General features: G+C 38.5%; 1 protein-coding gene across 5 annotated transcripts in view; it reads right to left on the reverse strand.

Annotated features, from left to right (window-relative positions):
• Positions 1–775: 775 nt before the first annotated feature.
• Positions 776–20,701, reverse strand: part of pfkpa (phosphofructokinase, platelet a) — a 44,026-nt gene continuing 24,100 nt past the window's right edge. For 2 of the 5 annotated variants that reach the window (XM_053495429.1, XM_053495431.1), the window contains exons 13-22: positions 19,856–20,002; positions 17,759–17,829; positions 17,549–17,636; positions 11,784–11,936; positions 9,723–9,887; positions 7,009–7,070; positions 6,617–6,728; positions 6,259–6,358; positions 3,280–3,385; positions 776–1,355 (exon numbers count right to left, since the gene is read on the reverse strand). In XM_053495429.1, the coding sequence (XP_053351404.1) occupies positions 1,199–1,355; positions 3,280–3,385; positions 6,259–6,358; positions 6,617–6,728; positions 7,009–7,070; positions 9,723–9,887; positions 11,784–11,936; positions 17,549–17,636; positions 17,759–17,829; positions 19,856–20,002 (1,161 nt within the window). In that variant the 3' untranslated portion in view covers positions 776–1,198. Of the gene's footprint in view, positions 1,356–3,279; positions 3,386–6,258; positions 6,359–6,616; positions 6,729–7,008; positions 7,071–9,722; positions 9,888–11,783; positions 11,937–15,581; positions 15,735–17,548; positions 17,637–17,758; positions 17,830–19,855; positions 20,003–20,701 lie in introns of all 5 variants that reach the window. The other 3 variants (XM_053495430.1, XM_053495432.1, XM_053495433.1) reach the window with 2 other exon arrangements.

Here is a 20,701-nt window from a genome sequence, read left to right on the forward strand (position 1 = left end):
TAACATTAGTGTTAACCCTAGTGTTGATGAGCACAACAATCTAATGCTAATAGTGTTTAAAACTAATTTTAAAGTAGAGAAGTTCACAGTGTCGCTTCATAATCAGGGAAGATGACTATACCGAGGGATAAACGCTCTGTACAGCACATTCAGGACATGACCGGGGAAGGCATGAGCGGAAATTACAAATCAGGGAGGAATTTTCCGTGGCTTTTACAAGATGGGAAATTGCTACATTGTTACACCTTTAACTTTGATCGCAGAATAATATTAAAAATAAATACAAGGGGCGTTCAGTCAAACCAGGTGTTTTGATTGTGCAGAATAACACAACACAGTTACGAGAGTAAAAACTTCCTTAATTTCTTTATAAAATCCCCTGATACACTAATGCACTTATCCCAGAGTTTTACGAGTGCTTGAATACCATGGAATCAGGGGTAGCTCATTGGTTAAGGCACTGGACTATGGCTCAGAAGGCCCCAGGTTTAAACCAAAACCACCAACCACCAAGGTGCCACTGTTGGCCCTGAAATGGGTATTAAAGTATCATCATCATGGCTCCAGCTTACTGGGAAAACTTTCTACTTTGATGGTATCCAAAAATTCTTGAAACACTGTGATTAGTGCATTAGTGAAGCAGGGGATTGATTATATAGAGAAAATAAATGGTTGTGTCATTCTTCACAATCAAAAATCCCAGTCTGACTCGAACACACAGAGTTAATGAGATGTGTTAAAAAAAAAAAAAAGTTAAAAATAACTCGCACACATGTTCAGGCAGTTCAAGCAGGTGAAGGTGTACTTTATTGTTTAAGCTCATGATAGTCATACATCCACACACCAAACCGTGCTCGAGAGATTGCACTGGATTTACATATAAGTTACAGCATCTGGACACTAACACGCGGGTCTACAGTACGGCTCTGCTTTGAAGGGAGAAACATCTATTTCACTCAGCAGAGGTGAGAGTTCGTTACATCATGGACACGCACTAATAGCCGAGGACGTGACCGATCTCTTGCTATAAACACTCCGTACAACACATTCAGGACACGACCAAGGGGGGGGGGATGGGAGGGATGAACGGGTTCTAACGACGCGACGAAAAGCCGATGGTTCACGACGTGGATGAACAGAAGCATCTGTGTCATCGCACACTACACACGACAGGGTGACCTTTGACCCTGCTGCGACTTCAGATGGCGGCAGTGACGTCGCACTCTTTGGTTCCCCTGCGCACGACGTGTTCCAGCTGGCCCGAGTCCGACACGTCGTAGCTCGTCTTGTACTTGGCCAAGATCTTCATCAGAGGACGAAGCTTCAACCACCACTGCTCCTTAGGAATCCTGTGACTGAACACACACACGCACACACACATTAACACAACTGCATCTGTTACATAACCCTAACCTCATATGGTGATTAAATCTATTACAATATATACACTCGCTGGCCACTTTATTAGGAACAAACACTTCTTCATATGTTTGGGCAATTTAAAATAGTGTATTAACGTAGATATTTATAATTTACCTCTCTTTTTTAGAATGATTATTTGCATAGGTTATTATTTCTATTTCCCATTTTTTCTTCAGCATCAGATTAGGGCAATTACATTACATAACGTTTTTCTTCACCAGCCTTTAAAAAGGAAAGTAATAATTCTGGAGCTGTAGATTGTAGATATTTTTTTTACTTTTTTGCCTTTAATTAGGTAAATATTATGACAACTTGAATTGTGAAACATGTTCTGACAGCCCTCTAATGCTACATCTAGTTCTTTTCCCAATGGTTATAAATTATAATATTTGAAACGCAGAAAGTGCAAAGCAAAAAAAACAGCCTAAGGAGACAGAATGCACTAAGTGACTAAAATATATCTCACAGCATAAACGGTGCCAACAGCAATGAGGTTCACACGTACCAGTCTCTCTCTCTCTCTCTCTCTCTCTCTCACACACACACACACACACCACCATCTCAGTATCACTGCTGTACTAAGACTGATCTATAATCAGAGTCATTTCTGACAAGTGGTGGTACAAGTAAGTCTATAAGGAACTACAGTACATATAAACAGGACAACCTAGAGAGAGAGAGAGACTGTTGTGGTAGGTGACAAATAAAATATTTGCAGACATCATGTTATTTCACTGTAAAGTTTTAAAAAGTGTTCCACAAAGCGACTACGGCTGCACGTCAAACACTGACTAACTGATTTAGCCCAAAGATTTTGCAAGTCAAAATAAAACCTATTGTACAAAATTTACTTTTTGGTTATTTTTGGACATTCAGATGGTTCTCCAGTTAAAAAAATGTGGAAAAAAAAAATCCCTGCTTTTTGTCTTTTTTGATATATTTGTATTGACCGGGGTTTAACCAGTCTAATCCAATTAGATTTTTCCCTATTGTGACTTACTAGGAATATACCCCTCCCTTGGCTTGTTGCTTGGCTCTGCTGTTCCCTGGTGGGTGTGGCTTGGTAGTCGCTCATTTACATAAACACTGAAATGGCACGCTTGGAAGTGGAGTGAAATATAACGGATTTGGAACATGATAGTGATATCTGCCACCGATGTTATGTGTGTTTACTGAAAATGTTATAAAGTATGAAGTAAACGCTTCGCTGCAGCCGAATTATAAGATTAAATATTGGGTGATTCTGTCTCGGATTATGTTTAAGAAACCAGTGAAAGCGATTCAATGCCGGGTGATAGCAGCAGCAGCAGCACTGAGAGTGAAAGTGAAAGTGAGTCAACAACATCAATTTAACATCAATACACAACCTGTCATGATTTATTAAAATAAAAAATACTCGGCCCCAGGATTCTGCACTTTTTAAAACATGTGACGGTCTAAGACTTACGGTCTTGAAACTCAAACTCATCCTTGCCGTTTCTGATTATTAGCACTGGATAACTATAGAACTTGATCAATGTCTTTAAACAAGAAGACGTCTGGCGAAAAACTATCCTTGTGAGAGCATCTTCCAAGGATCTACTGTACAAGACATGCTTTATAACCGTTCTGTTTAACCCAGTGTGAGAAACGGCAATACACCAAGGGTGCCAATAATTCTGGGCATAACTGTAAATACTTTAAATATGTAAATATTAGGACAATTTTGACTGTGAAATTTAAAAAAAGTTTATAACACATGAAGTAGTCACAGTAGAACAATCATAACAGAACCATCAGAACAGTAGAGGTACACTTTTGCTTTATCAGCTTATCCCTGCTAGGTTGTGTTTGTAGTAGCGTGTGAGGCATACATACACAAAATCGGTCTCATCCTTTAGCTGGACCACAGGCTGGAAGACGAGGTTACGGCGACGCATCCCCAACAAACAGGCCGAGTCCTCGGTGTTGGCAAAAACTCTCCCTGGAGGACAAACACACACATGCACACGGGTGAGCAAATCATTAGGACTGTCTGGAGTCATTTCTATCTCAATGCGTGAGGGGGCTTAACCTCTGCGATAACTGGATTTATATTACACCCTTGTTGAATTCCTGATTCATCAGCTCTGACTGTAGGTTCTTGCTGTGATTTTCTCAGTCTAGCAAGTTTATAACTTATTCAGAGTATTTATTCATAAAAAAATAGTGTTTATAAAGCTATGGTTAATGCATAATATAAGTCATTAAATAAAAGAAAAGTAAATGTCACTTTAAGTTCTTCACAATGTGTGGAAAAGTTTTCTTAGTCACATACTACTATTAATTAACGTTCATTGCTGATAGAACGACTGCTTTTAACTGCTATAAATTATGTCACAAGTTAAACCGACTTGAACATTAGATTTAATTATAAATTGTGAAAACTGTAACTGTTGGTAAATTACTGTGGTATAAGAGGAATAAAGCATTTTACTCTCCTGTAATATTACCACCCAAATGAAAAGACTATTAACCATGTTAGCATGCCTTGGATGAACGTACTGTATGAATTAGCACCACAGACCCCAGATCGAGTGGGCGATACGAATGCAATATTATCACAATACCCTTCATTATCACAAGTATCTAAACAGGTATCATCAGTAGCTCTAAAACTTATTAATAAAAGTACATTACAATTTGAGTGTACATTGTGTTAAGAATTGAGATATTCGTTAATTTGAGAAATCAAACCTACGTAGATCGAGTAAACATTTAGGAAATCAGGTCTACTCAAAATCTACCTATAAAACAGAAAACTGAAGATGACTTTTAAAACTCATGATTAACCTTTTTTATTTTTAAGGGTGAGGTATTACAGTGATATTATAATCATATCGCCCAGCTCTAGTTAAAAGATGACAACCATACCGTTCTAATTCCCAGTCTACGGGTACACTATGGCCTAGTATGAGGATGAAAATCATGTAGATGAGAGTTTAAATAGTTTTAATAGAGGTTGTAAAGAGTTACCTTCATCTTCCGTCAGCCACACGCACAGCAAAAAGGCAAAAACACACACAATGGAGAGATCAAACCCACGACTCATGCACAGTTAATCGTGTCACACTGAAACTTTAAATAAAAGTGTTAAGAAAATTGATATAAATAGATCTAACTGATGAACCCGTCTATTTACCTGCAATACACTGCTCACCCTACGTACGGTTTAGTTTTTTCACCTTTTCTGCTCACTCAAGTTGTATAAAATGTAGGTTGTATCCTGTGCATGGTACAGACATGTTCAAGTCAAACCAGGACTTCTGATAAAAATCAACGTTTAAAGAAGACTTCAAGCGCAGTACGGAGTACTTAGCCGCAGTAAAACATTTAAACAGAACAAACATTTTAAATGTCTGTCTGTGATTGACGCCCTTTATTCTTGAAAATCATTCACCAGCACCACTTGCACATCACAGGAACTCGGCTGGGAGTCATTGCCACATCCCACGTACAGCCCTGACCTCACTCCAAGCCATTTCCACATGTTCGGGCCAGTAAAGGGGTTCCTGGGAGGCCGGTGTTTCAGACATCTAATCCACAATCCAAAGTCCCGGTTTGACTTGAACACCCCTCATATACACACATAGGATCTGTGTTCTGGCTAATATCATGAAGTGATGCATCAGGATTTCCACACATAAATTGTAACAGTATTTTAACAGCATTTCCAAAAACAAACAAAAAAATGTCATGCTGCATTTTTTTATTGTATAACTATAAGCAGTTTTCTGTTTTTGATAAGCCTGCCTAATCGAGTACAATATACTGTATACATACTGTAGAGGCATTGCATTCTTTGATGTTGGTCTAACAAATACATCTGACTGAATGTTTGTGCCTGTTCCACCTAAACTTGATTTCCTGTTATTTTAACTTATTAAAATTGTGTTTATTGACTGTTAAGACGAGCTTTGCGTTGTTTTTCCAGTATTAGTTAAAATGTTTATATAATAACGAGCTCCAGCGTGTGAAAAACAGAAACATTATTTGTTAGTTAGTGTATTGTTTCTGAAGTTTTTTCATTTTTTTAGTGTACACTTTGTTTCCACACATGGTCTGACCTTGAGAACGTGACACTTTTTGTACTTTTGCTTCGTCCTTAAAAAAACTGTTCGTTCTGTTCCCAAATCTTCTGATATTTCTTGATTATATGGCTAAAAGTTACTTTATATCATATTATTCATATATCACTTTTTAGAAGTGACAAGAATGGACAGGATCAAGAATGAATCCATCAGAGGGACAACCCATGTTACTGTTGATGTTTTGGAGATAAAGTCAGAGAGGACAGTTTGAGGTGGTTTGGACGTGTTCAGAGGTTGGAACTGCCAGGCAGGAGGTCTAGAGGAAGACCAAAGAGGAGATTTATGGATGTAGTGAGAGAGGACATGAAGGTAATTGGTGTGAAAGAAGAGGATGCAGAGGAAACCTGAAACGTGTGGAGTTTTGGACAACAGAGACTTTACAGATATCTTTAGCCTAGTTGTACAGTATGTACTGTACAGTTCACCTTCTGCCTTCATTTTCAGTTCCAGGTGTCAGGAACTCGGCAAAAGTTCATAAAGTGTTGAATACATATACACAATTCACAACCTACTGTATAGTGCTGCTCCTACAGTTAACACCAAGCCGCATCCTCAAGCTCGGCACACACAATGGAAATATGTTGCGATGTAGGTAAAGAGGCAATTATTTTGCTGTGTTAGTGCCTCGGGCTGCCCGTGCGCTCGGTGTGTTCCTGCATCAGCTCGGCGTGTCTCTCGTCAGAAGACTGTCTCGGCATGTTAGGAGTCTGTCAGCGTGTTCACCCACCTTGCCTGTAGCACTCGTTCAGCTTTTTCGTGATCCACTGCATGGCCTTGGCGGAGATCTTAGTGCCAAAGTTGCGGTCGAACGGGGACGGAGCGCCTCCCTGAGGAGAGAAGAGGAATAATAAATGGAGAGACGAGAAGATTTTAGTGTTTTTAGCTCTGTTTGTTTTTAGCTTTTCATTTTAAAGCCAAAATAATGAGAGTAAAGACATATGTAAAGACTGTTTTTCCCTTGTGCATTATGGGTCGGTGCAGGTATTATAATTTTTTTTTAATCTATAGTAACACACACTGCAATAAAACTTTCTAACAAAGATACACACACACACACACACACACACACACACACACGTGTGTACCTGCTGCATGTGGCCAAGTACATTCTTCCTGCAGTCGAACACGCCCCTGCCTTCCTCTGAGTAGAGCTGATAAATAAAATCTGTTGTGTAGTTCTCGTTACTGTTCTCATTTCTGGAGGATCACACATGCAGAAAACACCCACACACACACACACACACACACCCACAACACAAAAGAAAGTGAGTGATGTGCCAATCAAAAACCAAGCCAAAAATATCCTGATGTGACATGGCGTGATCTGAGAGGCTGTTTAAAATATTCAGGGAAAGATTCAACACACATCTCTGTTTTCTCTCTCTCTCTCTCTCACACACACACACATTTACTAAAGACTAATGTAAAGGCAGAGGTTCTTACAGTGTTTAGCAATGAGAAGGAAAAGAGGTGTTACCTGAGGACGAGTCCTCGCTGAATGCTGGTTTTCATCTTCTCTGTTAAATGCTCCACATTAGACTGGAATAGAACATATTGCATCACATTAGTCTTTATGAAGTATACAGTAGGTACACAAACTGAGTGTGTGTGTGCAGGGCGGGGTTTCTTTAAAAATGTATTTGAATTATGACACAGAATTTACTTACTCTCACTCACTCTATACCGCTTTATCCTGTATTCCGATTCATCACAGGATGAATCATCACATACACACACTCATTCATTCACACACTACTAGCCAAATCTGCATGTTTTTGGACTGTGGAGGAAACTCCATGCACACAGAGATGGGAATCGAGCCTGGCCAGGAATTGAACCTGGACCTTGAAAGTGAAAGGCGACAGTGCTTACCACTACAGAGTCACTATTAGCATAACACTACATCATGTGAAATGCCGTTAAACAGCAAAATATGCCTGTTATTTCTCTTTTTTTGGATATCATAATCTACCGATGATGTAAATGATCTACAGGTTTGGTTTTAACTACTAACTTTAAATTTTTTAATGGCAATAATTTTAAGCTCTGAGTATCATATTCACTCTAGCCTGATTTGTTTTTTTTGTTTAATAAAAACTTATAAAATGAGTTTATGATGGTGTGTCAAAATTTTTAGCCCCTGCATGGGTGCTTCTAACTTTCATCAATTAATCCACAACCTTACCAGACCAAAAAACTAAATTAAGACCAAATCAAAAATGCAAATCTAAAAAAACGGTCAAAGTGGAGGTTTCTAGTCTGCCATGTGGAAGGCCTGGGTTCAGTTCCCACCCAAACCCCAGCCACTGGATACCGCAAACCCTAACCCAAGCTCAAATGAAATAGAAGGGTTGTGTCAGGACGCAGACGACCCCTTGATGGGAGCAGCCGAACGACCAACAACATCTCCTTATATTGCCAACTGTCATGGGATGCGATACAGTAGGCTGCAGGTGTGCTAGAAGCTGGAAAAATGGGCAAGAGTTTTATGACCTCTGAGAGACTTTAACAAGGGTCACATTGTAATGGCTAACATCTCTGTTAGAGCATCTCCATGATGTACCATTAATTAAATACCTACAGAAAGTAGTCCAAGAAAGGATAACCAATGATTTGTTGAAAACGTTATTTCTGTCTATGATGGGGAGGGGACAGGACACACAGTGCATTGCTGTGTGTAAGGCTGTGTAGCCCCAGACCAATCAGAACGCCCATGCCAATGCCCCTCTCCACTGTAAATAGCTCCTTCATTGGACACATAAACATGGAGCAATGGAAGAAGGCGGCCTTGTTAAATGCATTGCATTTTATGAATCTCCCTAATTTAATTGCTACCGATTCCCACCCGACATTAGGGCACTTCTTCAACAAGGCTACAACTACTAGTCAGAGAAAGCCGAAGAATATCACGTGTTTCCTCATGATGCCAGCCAATTACACCTTTTCGAATTGTTTGCACCAATAGGAGCACATCTGCTTTCATGAGCTCAGAGACGCCCAGAATTGGCTTAGAGCTACAATTGATGAGAATGCATTAAATTGCCTCTCATCCCACCCCACTGATCGAGCTCGGCCAATCAGCTCTCTCCGGACTGCGAGAGGCCACAGCATCGTCTGGTATTGGAACATGAGATTTCAAGATGCGTCGCAGGTTGAAGAATCGCTTACCCGGGCAATAGGTACCTCCGGGATGCACTATGGAAAAAAGGCATGCCGAGGAAGAAGTGTGATGATCTGGGCAACGTTTTGCTGAAAAACTCTGAGTCCTGACACGTTACTTTGACATGTAACAGCTATCAAAACTGGCAGATCAAGTATTCCCTGATATCAGTGGCCTCCTTTAGCAGGATATTGCACCCTGCTGCACCACGGAACCATTTATCAGTGATTTGAGGATCATAACAAAGAGTCCAAGGTGTTCAGTTGGCCTCCAAATTCTCGAGATGTCAATCAGACTGAGCATCTGTAGGATGTACTGGACTAACAGTCTGATCCATGGGGGGTATACCTTGCAGTTTACAGGACTTAAAAGATTTGCTGCTAACACCTTGGTGTCAGAGAACACAGCGTACCTTCGGAGGTCTGGTGGAGAAGGTTCAGAGGTGTTTTGGTGACACAAGAGGGATTTACACGATATTAGCCAGGTGATTTTATTGTTGTATAAAGGGGAAACATGAAGCTATCATTAAGTGCCTTCAAATCCTTGAACTCGTCAGTTAACACGACTTAACCTTAAAGTCAGTGATAGAAAAAGTCATTTTCACGATTTTCACAGGTGTTTTAAGTTCAAAGGTAGTTTATACCAACCAGAAATTTCCCCCAGGTTCGTAAAAATATGTTATGTTTCATATGATGGAAGCTCAGAGGAAAGTCTGTGCATCTCCTCTTTCATACCCAGAGACACACTGAGTGACCTTTTCTTTAATAAATAAAAAAAAGTCTCCTTGTAGGTAAAGTTCTGTAATATAAGATGAATAACCCCTTCAGAGATGATACCTTGTAACATTTCTTCGCATCACTTTACCGTGTTATTGATTCTTTTCCTAGCATTCTACTCCCTCCCTAACACACCATGCTCCCTGATGACTAACATCAGACTCGTGTTATCCTTCCTGCCGCTATCGCTCGAGTGCATTAGCCTGTGGAACAAAACACAGGGTTGTTTTGGTTGCTGGTGTGTGTCAGGTGTACCTGCAGGTCTCGGATGTCGAAGGGCTCTTCATAAATGTAAGCGGCGTCAGCACCCGCTGCCAGACCGCCCACGCTGGCCAGATAACCACAGTACCCGCCCATCGTTTCGATGATGAACACACGCCGCTTCGTCCCGCTGGCTGACTGCTTGATACGGTCACATGTCTGATCGCACACATACACACATACACAGAAAGAGATTTTGTCAGCAGGTCTGCATTAATGCTGTGTATATAAGCTAGATTTTTGCTCCTACTGGCACACTGTCATGCTGAGGGACAAGAATAAAAATATCATCCTCTTTAATAGGAAGCTGTTATTTATTTATTCATTCGTTTATTTATTTGGTGTGTCTCCAGGAGCACGGTGTGTGCAATAATCACATTTTTTTGCTTTTTTAATTAATTGGACATGTGACAAATGACTAGACCTGCCACACGGTTTGGGCTAATTAATGAATTTGTCACTTGGCTAATTGATTAATTAAGTAAGTCTAATTATATTTGTAGTAATTATTAAAATCATTTTAGATTTTCACGAAATTGAAAAAGCTGTGCCTAAAGCATAAAAAAAATTATAATAATGATTCGACATAAATACCTCTTTAATTACACATGCGTTTTATGAAAGCTGCATACTATGCACATAAAATACATAAATAGAAACAAAGCTTTACGTTGCGAATCATATAACATTTATATTATTTGTTATATAATGTAATAATGTAATAATTTTTTCATTAATTTATTATTTTTTTTTATATATATATATATATATATATATATATATATATATATATATATATATATATATATATTTTAATTTCTTAGTTATTGATCCCCATGTTACTGTTTTTATTTATGACTTTGTTTTTACATTATTATTATTATTATTATAAATATAATTATTATACCATTTTATTTGCATAATTTTGTATTTAAACCTCATACATTTGTTTAGATTTTTTTTTTTTTGGTGTTAATTCTTTAATTATTTTAGAGTTCAATTGTATAATTTCCCAAAGATAAACATCAGGACCCGTATTCACAAAGCTTCTTAGAATTCTCTCAGAGAGCTCTTATCTTAGCGTAAAAACTCCTAGCTGGGAGTCTTAGACTAAAAGTGATTTAGAAAACTTCTAAATGTGACTCTGAGTAAAGAAAGTACAAAAACCTTTATCTTAGTAGGCAGGCATGGTTGACCCCATTACTAGGGATGATGCAGCAATTCAAGGACTGTGACTGGTTAATAAAAAATAACCTCTGACCTCTGTAAAGGTCTTGAAATGCTCTTTTTGTGAAAATCGAATACATGATAATAGAACAGACAGTAAAATCATAATGTTTGTATATAAAGAAATTGTATAATCATGACTACAGGCTACTTTATGCAAAGTTTGTCAGAGGCTGAAAGTTAATTAAAACAGACAAATGTTGAAAATGTGTCTACTTTTGAAGCAACCAATTTCCACACAGTAGTTACTATATTTAAGTTCTTACATTTATTTATCATACTGATTTGATTACTTGTAATCTATTTCAGATTAATGGGAGCAAAATGTCTCAGCTTCTACCAATTTACATGATTGCAGGTCTGTTTAAGTTGCACTTTTGGATGGTATGTAGTTAACAACCCAAGAGAGATGGAAGGAATTAAAGACCAAGAAACCCAAATTGGACAGAAGAGCAGTGTTTACTTTAAGCTTTACATTTAGTGTTTGGAGAGTATTTCTATTTAGAGAAAACTCTTAAGCCTCTTAAAAGTCCTTCTCTCTACTCTTAACAACTTTTACCTTAGGAGCTGTTTTTAGGGCTAAGATGTTTTGTGAATCATTTTTATCTTTACTAAGAATTTTCTTAGAATTTCATCACTAGGAGCAACTTTTAGGCTTAAGAAACTTTGTGAATACGGGCCCAGGTTTTTATGATGAAGTGAAATAAAACCACTTAATTTCTAACCAGAATCAATATTTTAAATAACTTTTAATATACTAATTATGAACATCATATAACTATAACTATCATATATCCAGGATGGACGAGGCAGTGTTTTCTCTCTTACCTCCACGATGGCATTAAGGGCAGTGTCTGCCCCGATACTAAGGTCAGTGCCAGGGACATTGTTACTAATGGTAGCAGGAAGCATACACAGCGGGATGCAAAACTCCTCAAAGTTGTTGCGAGCCTCATAGAGCTGCAGCAGACACTCAAGCGCCTGAGATGATCCCATGCACACACACACACAGACACAAACACACACACACACACACATACACCACAGCACATTGCAGTGTACACGTCAGAGCAGCTGAGGCGTGTTCTGGTGCAGGAGTGGACCCCGTCGATCACACGCTGACCGTGTGATAGCAGCACCGGCTTCCCGTTGGCCAGGAAATAAGAGTGTGGGGGGGAGGAGGAGGGTGGTGGGAGGCAAAAACATCATGCATGCACACGGGTCGGTGAATGCATACACACAAGCGCACACTGTGTGTGAGGTGGGATAGCGTGATTCTACAAGACTAATCTGGGTGGAACAACCATACACTCCACCAAGCACGTGTTGCCATGACAACAGCAGCAGGACGGAGAGTGCAAAAAAAATAACCAGAGTTTGTTTCAATCCATCTCTGCCTGTTTTTCTATTTATATCTCATTCTGCTTATGATAATTGTGTTATATGTTGCTACAATTATTTTTAAACATTATCCTGTCTTTTAAAAAAAAAAATATTCTCATTATGTAGAAAAATTATTATCTTTTTATAGTGCAGCGATGACTCTATTTATGCACACGTTTGGCGTGTGTCACGGCTTGATTACAAATTAAGAGCTGAAAATTAAAACTCAATCAAGAATTTTGCGGGCCTCCTGCGGTGCGATGAGGTTAATCGACATCATTTACATTACTGAGGTGTTCGCTCGGCTCTGTCCTGATCCTAAGTGCGTTAAAGGTGAATCAGGTGGAAGTGGATGGGGTGGAAACGAGCGATCGTGGGGGGTTCTCGCGCTCGGCGACCCGGCTTTTTAATGAGGGCGGAAAGTGGTGCGGTTACAGTCAAACGAACAAGACGGCATGCACATAAACCAGCAGCGTGCCTTCATGCCTCATCATCATCATCACCATCATGATCACTTACCTGTGAGCTACCAGTTTGCCTTTGAGTTTACCAGCCTGCAGTCTCCAACAGCACCTAAATCTCTCTTACTGCTGCACTTATGGTTTAATGATCAGTAACGGCTAATGGCTTTATGATTAGCGCCGGCTCGGGGTAACGATCAGCAGGCCGTTATGGCTCAATAATCAGCGTGGAGTGTGAAATTTACCATGTGTTTATGAGAGACGAATGGAAATCTGCTACTAATGCCTATAATCTGTCATTTCAATCACATATTTTACGCGTCCTGTGTGTTCAAACAGAGATCCATCCCTTGGCACCATACCAGCTCAACTCCATGTGATTAAAAATGCATCTTATATATCAGCTTTCCATCCATCAACCAAAGTTCAGCTATTAAACAGCCATTCATTAACTACCTATACGGCTTATCCTGTGTATGTCAGCACAGGGCCTGGAGCGTATACTTACTCGCAGTCAACTAATTGGTACCCAAAGGAAACTTTGAATTCATATTAATTTATTTAAATAACACTTTAATTCAAAGTGGCTAAGAGAAAGTATGACTCAGGTTCAGGTCTACACAGGTTTACTGACAGCCCATAAAAAAGTTTTGCTGTAGGCACTTTTATTAGTGTACCAGGTAGCTCCTGTTGCACCTTAGTGGGTACCGTGGTATGATGTGTATACTGTATGATGTGTACTACAGTACTTAAGTACCTACTGGGTACTGTAGTGACTTGTAAAGAACAGCAGGCATCTAATACAGTACAGCATGTTTGTACAAATTGCACTGTTTTAGATATATGGTATTGCATACTACAGTACCGTTGTGGCATAGTACAGGCAGTACCATAACATGCATACAATATTTTTGACATTATTTTGATATGTGCTCTATCTTGTAGTACCATACTATGGTAAACCCATGTATTACACTATAGTACAAGTACCAAAGTACCATGTTCGACAATGTGGTACCATGTACTACAGCAAAACAGGCCTGTCAAAAATACCACTGTACAGGTACAACTGGACTAACATGGCACATAGACCATAGTGAAATTTCTTATCGGACGAAATAAGATATAAACTAACAACCTGCTGGTTTCTCTTTAATCTCAAACATAGTATGAACTAAACTACCTTTAGACTGAAACATCTGTAGTGACTTGTTAATGCTATTTTTTGCATAGCCTGAGAGGATTCTCAGCAGCACAATCATCACATCCATGCCAATGCAACACCCACAATCTCAAAATCCACAATTTCCTAAATCTGTAAGAATTATCCAGTTTTGTTATTATTGAAAACAAACAGGCCTCTTTCTCGATCACCATCCTCTAATAATATTTACATTAATAAGAAGTCCAATGTGAAAGTTTTGGAAACATCTTAAGCCTCAATGCTGCAGGAAGCAAGACATATAACTATGGCAGAGACTCAGCCAAGCTCGCTAACCATCTACAAGAAGAAGAGCACGATGGCATTGATGGTAGCATTAGCAGGACGCTGATCTGTTTGAGCCATGTGTACAGATGAGGAGGCACGAGAGCTGGATAAGCTAAAGCAGTGAAGCACCGCTGCATCGATATCAGCAGACAGTCAAACAGCATCGTCAAGTAGGAAATCATTAATTACTGACAATGCACACCAATAAGTACATAATAAACTTTCATCTCTAGGAAATCTTAAATATCACTGAAGGTCACACAATAATTATAAAGATAAGGCTGGTGTGAAAAAGAAATATTCAGCATTCTGTGGTGATGTCAAACCCATGTGTTTCACCCATATGGCAACACATATACAAATTCAACAAAATATAAGATACAGTATGTACAGTGAGCATATTTACATTTTTTGCCAATTTTTAAGCTGAAATTTTGTGTTCTATCGGGAGATAATTTTTCTTATTTCTAAAAATAAATGCTGAAAATTAACAAACATCATCTGCCAACTAAACAACAAATGTATACTTAAGATTTAAGTAAAATATGTCCGGAAATATTCTAACCCATCTTATGGTTGGTTAGCTATTATCTTATTATGGAAGATGAATATTCAGGCCAAAATAAAAATGTTTTTTTATTTTTTATTCTAATTTTAATAACTTTTGGGAGGGGGGGATATTCTGAGGAAAAAAAGGCAAAATTCTGGAAAAAAAATTATAACCTCAAGAAAAGAAGAGTAGAATTCTAAAATTAAAGTCAGAATTCTAAAAAAAAAAAAGTATAATTCTAAGATTAAAGTCAGAATTCTTAAAAAAAAGTATAATTCTAAGATTAAAGTCAGAATTCTGGAAAAAAACTATAATTCTAAGATTAAAGTAGGAATTCTGGGGGAAAAAAGTATAATTCTAAGAGTAAAGTCTAAAGTTGGAATTCTGAAAATAAAATAGTAGAATTATGAGAAAAAAATATTGGCCCTAATCGTCTTCTGTATATATATATATATACATTTGACTATCAAAGACATTTTTCGCAGTGTTTTTGTATTTAAAAATTGTACAATTTTCATTTTTCAAAACATTGAAATTAAATATACTGTAAACTATTTGTAGCTGACCTATCTGTAGCTTTTCATAAATCATCCCAATGTTGCAATAATTCATTTATTTAAAGCTTTGGTATGTATAGAGATTACTGTGATAAAGCTGGTAAACTGAAGGCTGGAACTGGTAACCTGAAGCCTCTTTTATGTCTGGCTCGTGTGATTGTGGGCGGGGTGACCAGCCGCACTTACATGAGTGATGGCGTTCAGAGCGGTGTCTGCGCCAATGCTGAGGTCTGAGCCTGGCACATTGTTGGAGACTGTGGCTGGCACCATGACCATTGGCACACACAACTCCTCACATGTTCCACGGGCTGCTAACAACTCCAAGATCCCAAGGTAGGCCTGCGGGGTACGGCAGAGCCACGGGTTTAGTGCTGCTCGGAAGTGAGCCGGGTGCAGGGAAGTGTGTTAGGGCAGTGTGCAGGGGGACAAGAGACATGAAAGAGAAGGGAAATGGGATGGAGCCGAGGGAAGAGCCAGGTCTATCACGACGGAGAGCATGACAGGAACAAAGGTACCACTCCAAACACAGGAAAATACATACAGGTGTATACAGAAGATTAATTCTAAGTTAATATATATGTATATATATATATACAGTACTATATAAACACACTGTTTCTCTATATCTCACACACACTCAAACTGTAGGCATGTCTGGAAAATGTTTCAATTTCTCTGCAGAGAAGATGGGGTTAGAATAAAAGGCTAGATGTTTACTAGAGACATTCTGCTGCTCATGGTTCTCCTCTTTAATCTAATGATAGGTCAATGTTATAAATCAAAGTATAACAACATTTAAAAATTTCAAAAGTAATTGTGGAAGATGAACCAATGAGGGCAGAATAAAATGATCCACATGTAATGAAGAAAGATAAAACTACTACATCACACACGGAGGAAAGACGATTACAGAAACACATCTGTTATTCAATATGATTAAAATGAGTCAAATATAAGAAACTATACTAACGTAATTCTGATAACACTTTATAATAATTAAAAATAAATTATATTTAATTTTATCAGAAGGTTTTTCCCTTTTGAAACGAAGCCATCTCATCGCTTGGCTTTGAGTGCTCGGTTTTTCTTAATGGATCCATTTTTATTAAATATCATGTCGTGTCATGTTAAACAACGCAGGTCGGTATAAATACGCTCGTTCTAATACGTAATTGTGTTAGCTTAGTCACAGGGACAGACCTGCTTTACAGAAAGTCTAGTACATAGATAGATGAATAGATTAAAGCTACATGTTATTTAACAATGAATATGTAGGCCTGTTCTAAAAGGAGGCGTTCATTTATCATTTATTAAAGAAAGTCTCCAGCGTCAGCACTCACAGGGAAAGCTGACTTTAATGTTACTTACAGAGAGACAAAAAAGACATTCTTGTGAAATAATTGCTGTAATGCAAGATTAAATATAACAAAAAATAAATGTAAAATATTGGGTCATTTATTAATTGGTAAGAATTGTAATTGTTGCCATATTTCTGTAGTAAAAGAGGAATAAAGCACTTTAGCACAAGCTGGGACAGCAAAATAATCAACTTTAAGGTGATAATTTCACACCAAATTATCATGTTGCTGTGATATTTTATGTATATATGTATAGCGTATTGTGCAAAAGTCTTGACCCCCCTCATTTCTTTATATTTTGCTTACAAAAAATCAGACATTCTTGTATTTTTTGTGTAGTCTTGAGGAATAAAAGACTTTTCAGTCCAGTCCCTATTGACCTATAAATCATTTAAGCATAAAAAAATAATAATAATCTAACTTAAGGCATAAACCAGCGAGAAACTGTGATTAGTCTACTGGTGATGCTGAAGGCTGAGTGGTTGGAGCAGACGAGAGGGGAAATGAGGCTGCTGCTGAGGATGTTACACAGACAACCTAAATCTACAGTCACAGCAAAACATTTGTTCACATTCTTTTTATTATTAAATCTACATAATTTCATTTAATTTGATATAACACAATGAGGGGTGGATTGAGGCTTTTGTACATCACTGCAGGTTAACTAATATAACATCATTATTATAAAGTGTTACCCAAATATCTAGTGATGTATACGTATAACTGTCAAACATTTATAAATTCTAAGATCAGTAAACCCTACGATTGTACACTACACATACTTCACTCACATACCTCAAATCCTCCGATGACCAGCAGTGCGTTTATGTTATATTTCTTTATCTGCTCAGCGATTTTCTCGGCGTGCTTAGCAGGCAGTGTCCTGGAAAGAGGGCGAAGACATGGACTCGGTACATTTATGGGAAGTTAATTAGATCAAAAGCGCCTTAGCGGCACACGCTTGTCACAGGCGCACGACAAATGTCTGCACGGTGTAATAATTACCTTTTAGTTCCTAGCAGAGATCCACCCTGGCCTGTCCAGCCCCCTACATCTCCCCATTTAATCTCTTTTATCTGAAACAAAGACAGAACAAAACATGTCTGAATTACAAAATGGAGAGGACGGACCTGAATACAAAAGCTGAGAGCGCCAGCAGCTTTAACACCAGTCAGATCCGGATGCTCGACGAATTAATAAAACAAACCTAAAAAAAATGGCCATTTGGATTGAGATAAAAAACCAATCCTAATACGGTTTCCTTTTACTTCTTATAAAAAAGTAACATATTTTCTAAAGAAAAACATCCTTACGGTGTACGATGTAATAAATCATGATGTAAGGATGTTGATTTTTATTTCTTTATTTTTTTTTGGCACAAGATACAAAGGTAATTATGAAGCCGTAGAGATTCGATATGAACGTGAAGGAGAAAACTGACTTTTAGTGAATATTTTTTAATACAAGCCTATTATGAATACACCGGTAGCTTAATTAAAAGTCACAGCAACTGGTAGCTTTATTCTACTCATGAATAATAATAACTTCTCCAATTCAATAGCAGGCCACAGGAATGAGTCTATTTTTCTTTAGTATTCTAAATAAAACTCTAAATTAATTATTAAGATTAGAAACTCCACCCGTCCGGTCCGTCGAGCCAGTATCTTCGTAACACCTTCTCTAAATTGAAACAGCACACAAACACATGTTCAGTGTCGGGTAAAAGGGGAATTGCATCAGACTGGCTAATTGACGGTGCTCAGCCTGGTGAATTCATCCGTGACTGGGTCAAACCAACATTATCCACGCTTGCTGGATCAATGTACGGATCGATACTGGATGGAAAGTTGGAACTGGTAGTTAATGAAGGGCCTCGCTTCATCTCCGAGCGCTCTTAATTCTCTTTTCGATTGGGTGTCCACGTCGAGATTCATGGTGGATTAAGATTTTATCTACTCCATTGACAAAAGTAATTAATGTAATCAGTAAATAATTACTTCCGACATGTTTATCTTCTATGACCCGGAGAGTTTGCACGTTGTCACTCGTCGCCCACTGTCAGCTCAGAGCGGTACTGCGGGCTGCGCAGTAGTAAGGCCTATTGGTGTAAACTAATCCGGTAATCCATGTAATCTGTCTGACGAGGCACAAGATCAGAGGCGTGGTGTCAGAGGTCACAGCGCGGCAGCTTTGATATTAATTTGTGTGACCCGCTCACATGGCATTAGTGTGGGGGTTTTCAGGATGTGCGGTGGGGCGCTGATGCCCTCTAGTTTTCATATTTTACATGAGCCAGTAAGACATTACAAGCAGGCTTTATATTCACATAGTTCATTCTTCTCAAGACCACAGCTTTCTGAAGATTAGAATTGCTTTGTACTGTATGCTTTCGGTACGGTATTTATTGTGCTAAATACACACACAACATGAAGTGCGTATGTCCTGTGTATTGACTGTTTAGTTTATATTGTACTGATCTGTGCATTTATTGTCCTGCACGCCTCTCACTCTGCTGTATATTTAGCCATTGTGTAGATCTGTGTACTACAGTATAATGTGGTCCTAGAGAAATGACATTTTGGTCCAATATACTCTCTTCATTTCATTTGTAAATTTTTCAGATTTTCTCCCATAATTTAGTCGTAGCCAATCACAACACATCATTAGGCCACTCCCCAATCAAGGCTGTCATGTCTTTCCACCGAGACACGTCATGTCAGCCAACAACTACTTCTGATAGACATGATCGGCTAGCATCGTCACTGATGTGAGAGCGCCACCCATCCCTCCTTCCCTCTGAGAGAGAGAGAGAGAGAGAGGGAGAGAGCTCGGCCAATCAGCTCTCCCTGGGCCCCGGACTTTAGACATTTTATACATTAGTTTACACACTGACAATATTGTATATAATTTTAAATTTTGGTATCTGGTGCACTCACACAATACACGTGAGCTACTTCTATGATTTGTTCCAGCGGTCTGTTCCTATCTGTGGAAAATTCGTAACTCGAATGTTCGTAAGTCGGGGACTACCTGTATTATAAATAATGTTTATTCATGACACGAAATCGCATGCAGATCAAAGATGCGGGTGTCTACGTCTACCTGTCCCTTATAGAAGCCCTCGAAGCCGTCGTTGATGGCGAACATTTTGTGCCCCTCGCTAATGCCCACTCTGACGGCCGAGCGCACGGCTGCGTTCATGCCTGCTGCTGGAGCGCCAACGTTCAACACTGCAATGTTAAAGTTGCTCTAAAGAGAAACAGAGAGAGAAAACACAGTATGATAAACATCTGATAGAAATCATCCATTAAATAATTTTTACAGCAAATTAGCTCATCAGGTTTCTGTGTCTCACTAGTTAATTCCCTCCCATCATAATTATTCGTATTTTATTTCCAGTATTATGAAAACCCTGCATCAATCCTCTTGCTAGTATGCAATGTGGATTAGGAATGGATCTTAGAACTTGATTAAATTTTCAAAATCCTAATTGAATTCCCATGAATCTTATACACATACAGAATTGCGTTGATGATCATAACTTCTGGATGATTGTTATAGAGTCTGCAACCTAATGATGCAATGACTTGCGTTGAATATTACCACTCGGAAAGTTCTCTATATTCAGACTTGTCTTTCATAGGTGCTTACGGTAATTTCCATTCAGATTCTTAAAGTAAAGCTTGTGCAAGTTATTCATCTGAGGGTGAAATATTTTCCTAGCTGTGCATTTTCCATACAGCAGGTCCAGACCATGTGCAGATTCATTTGAGCCCAAAAATCAGGGAATAAAAAAAATACTGACTGATGAAACAAGCTGCATTTTACCATCTGTTGTGTATATATAAAATAAACATCTAACATTAATTGGGCGATATCTGACTCTCATGATCAAACATGGCATAAAAAAGTATTCAATAAATAATGCTTAATAATAAACAAATTTAC

Source organism: Clarias gariepinus, chromosome 4, assembly GCF_024256425.1.
Source record: "Clarias gariepinus isolate MV-2021 ecotype Netherlands chromosome 4, CGAR_prim_01v2, whole genome shotgun sequence".
NCBI lineage: Eukaryota > Metazoa > Chordata > Actinopteri > Siluriformes > Clariidae > Clarias > Clarias gariepinus.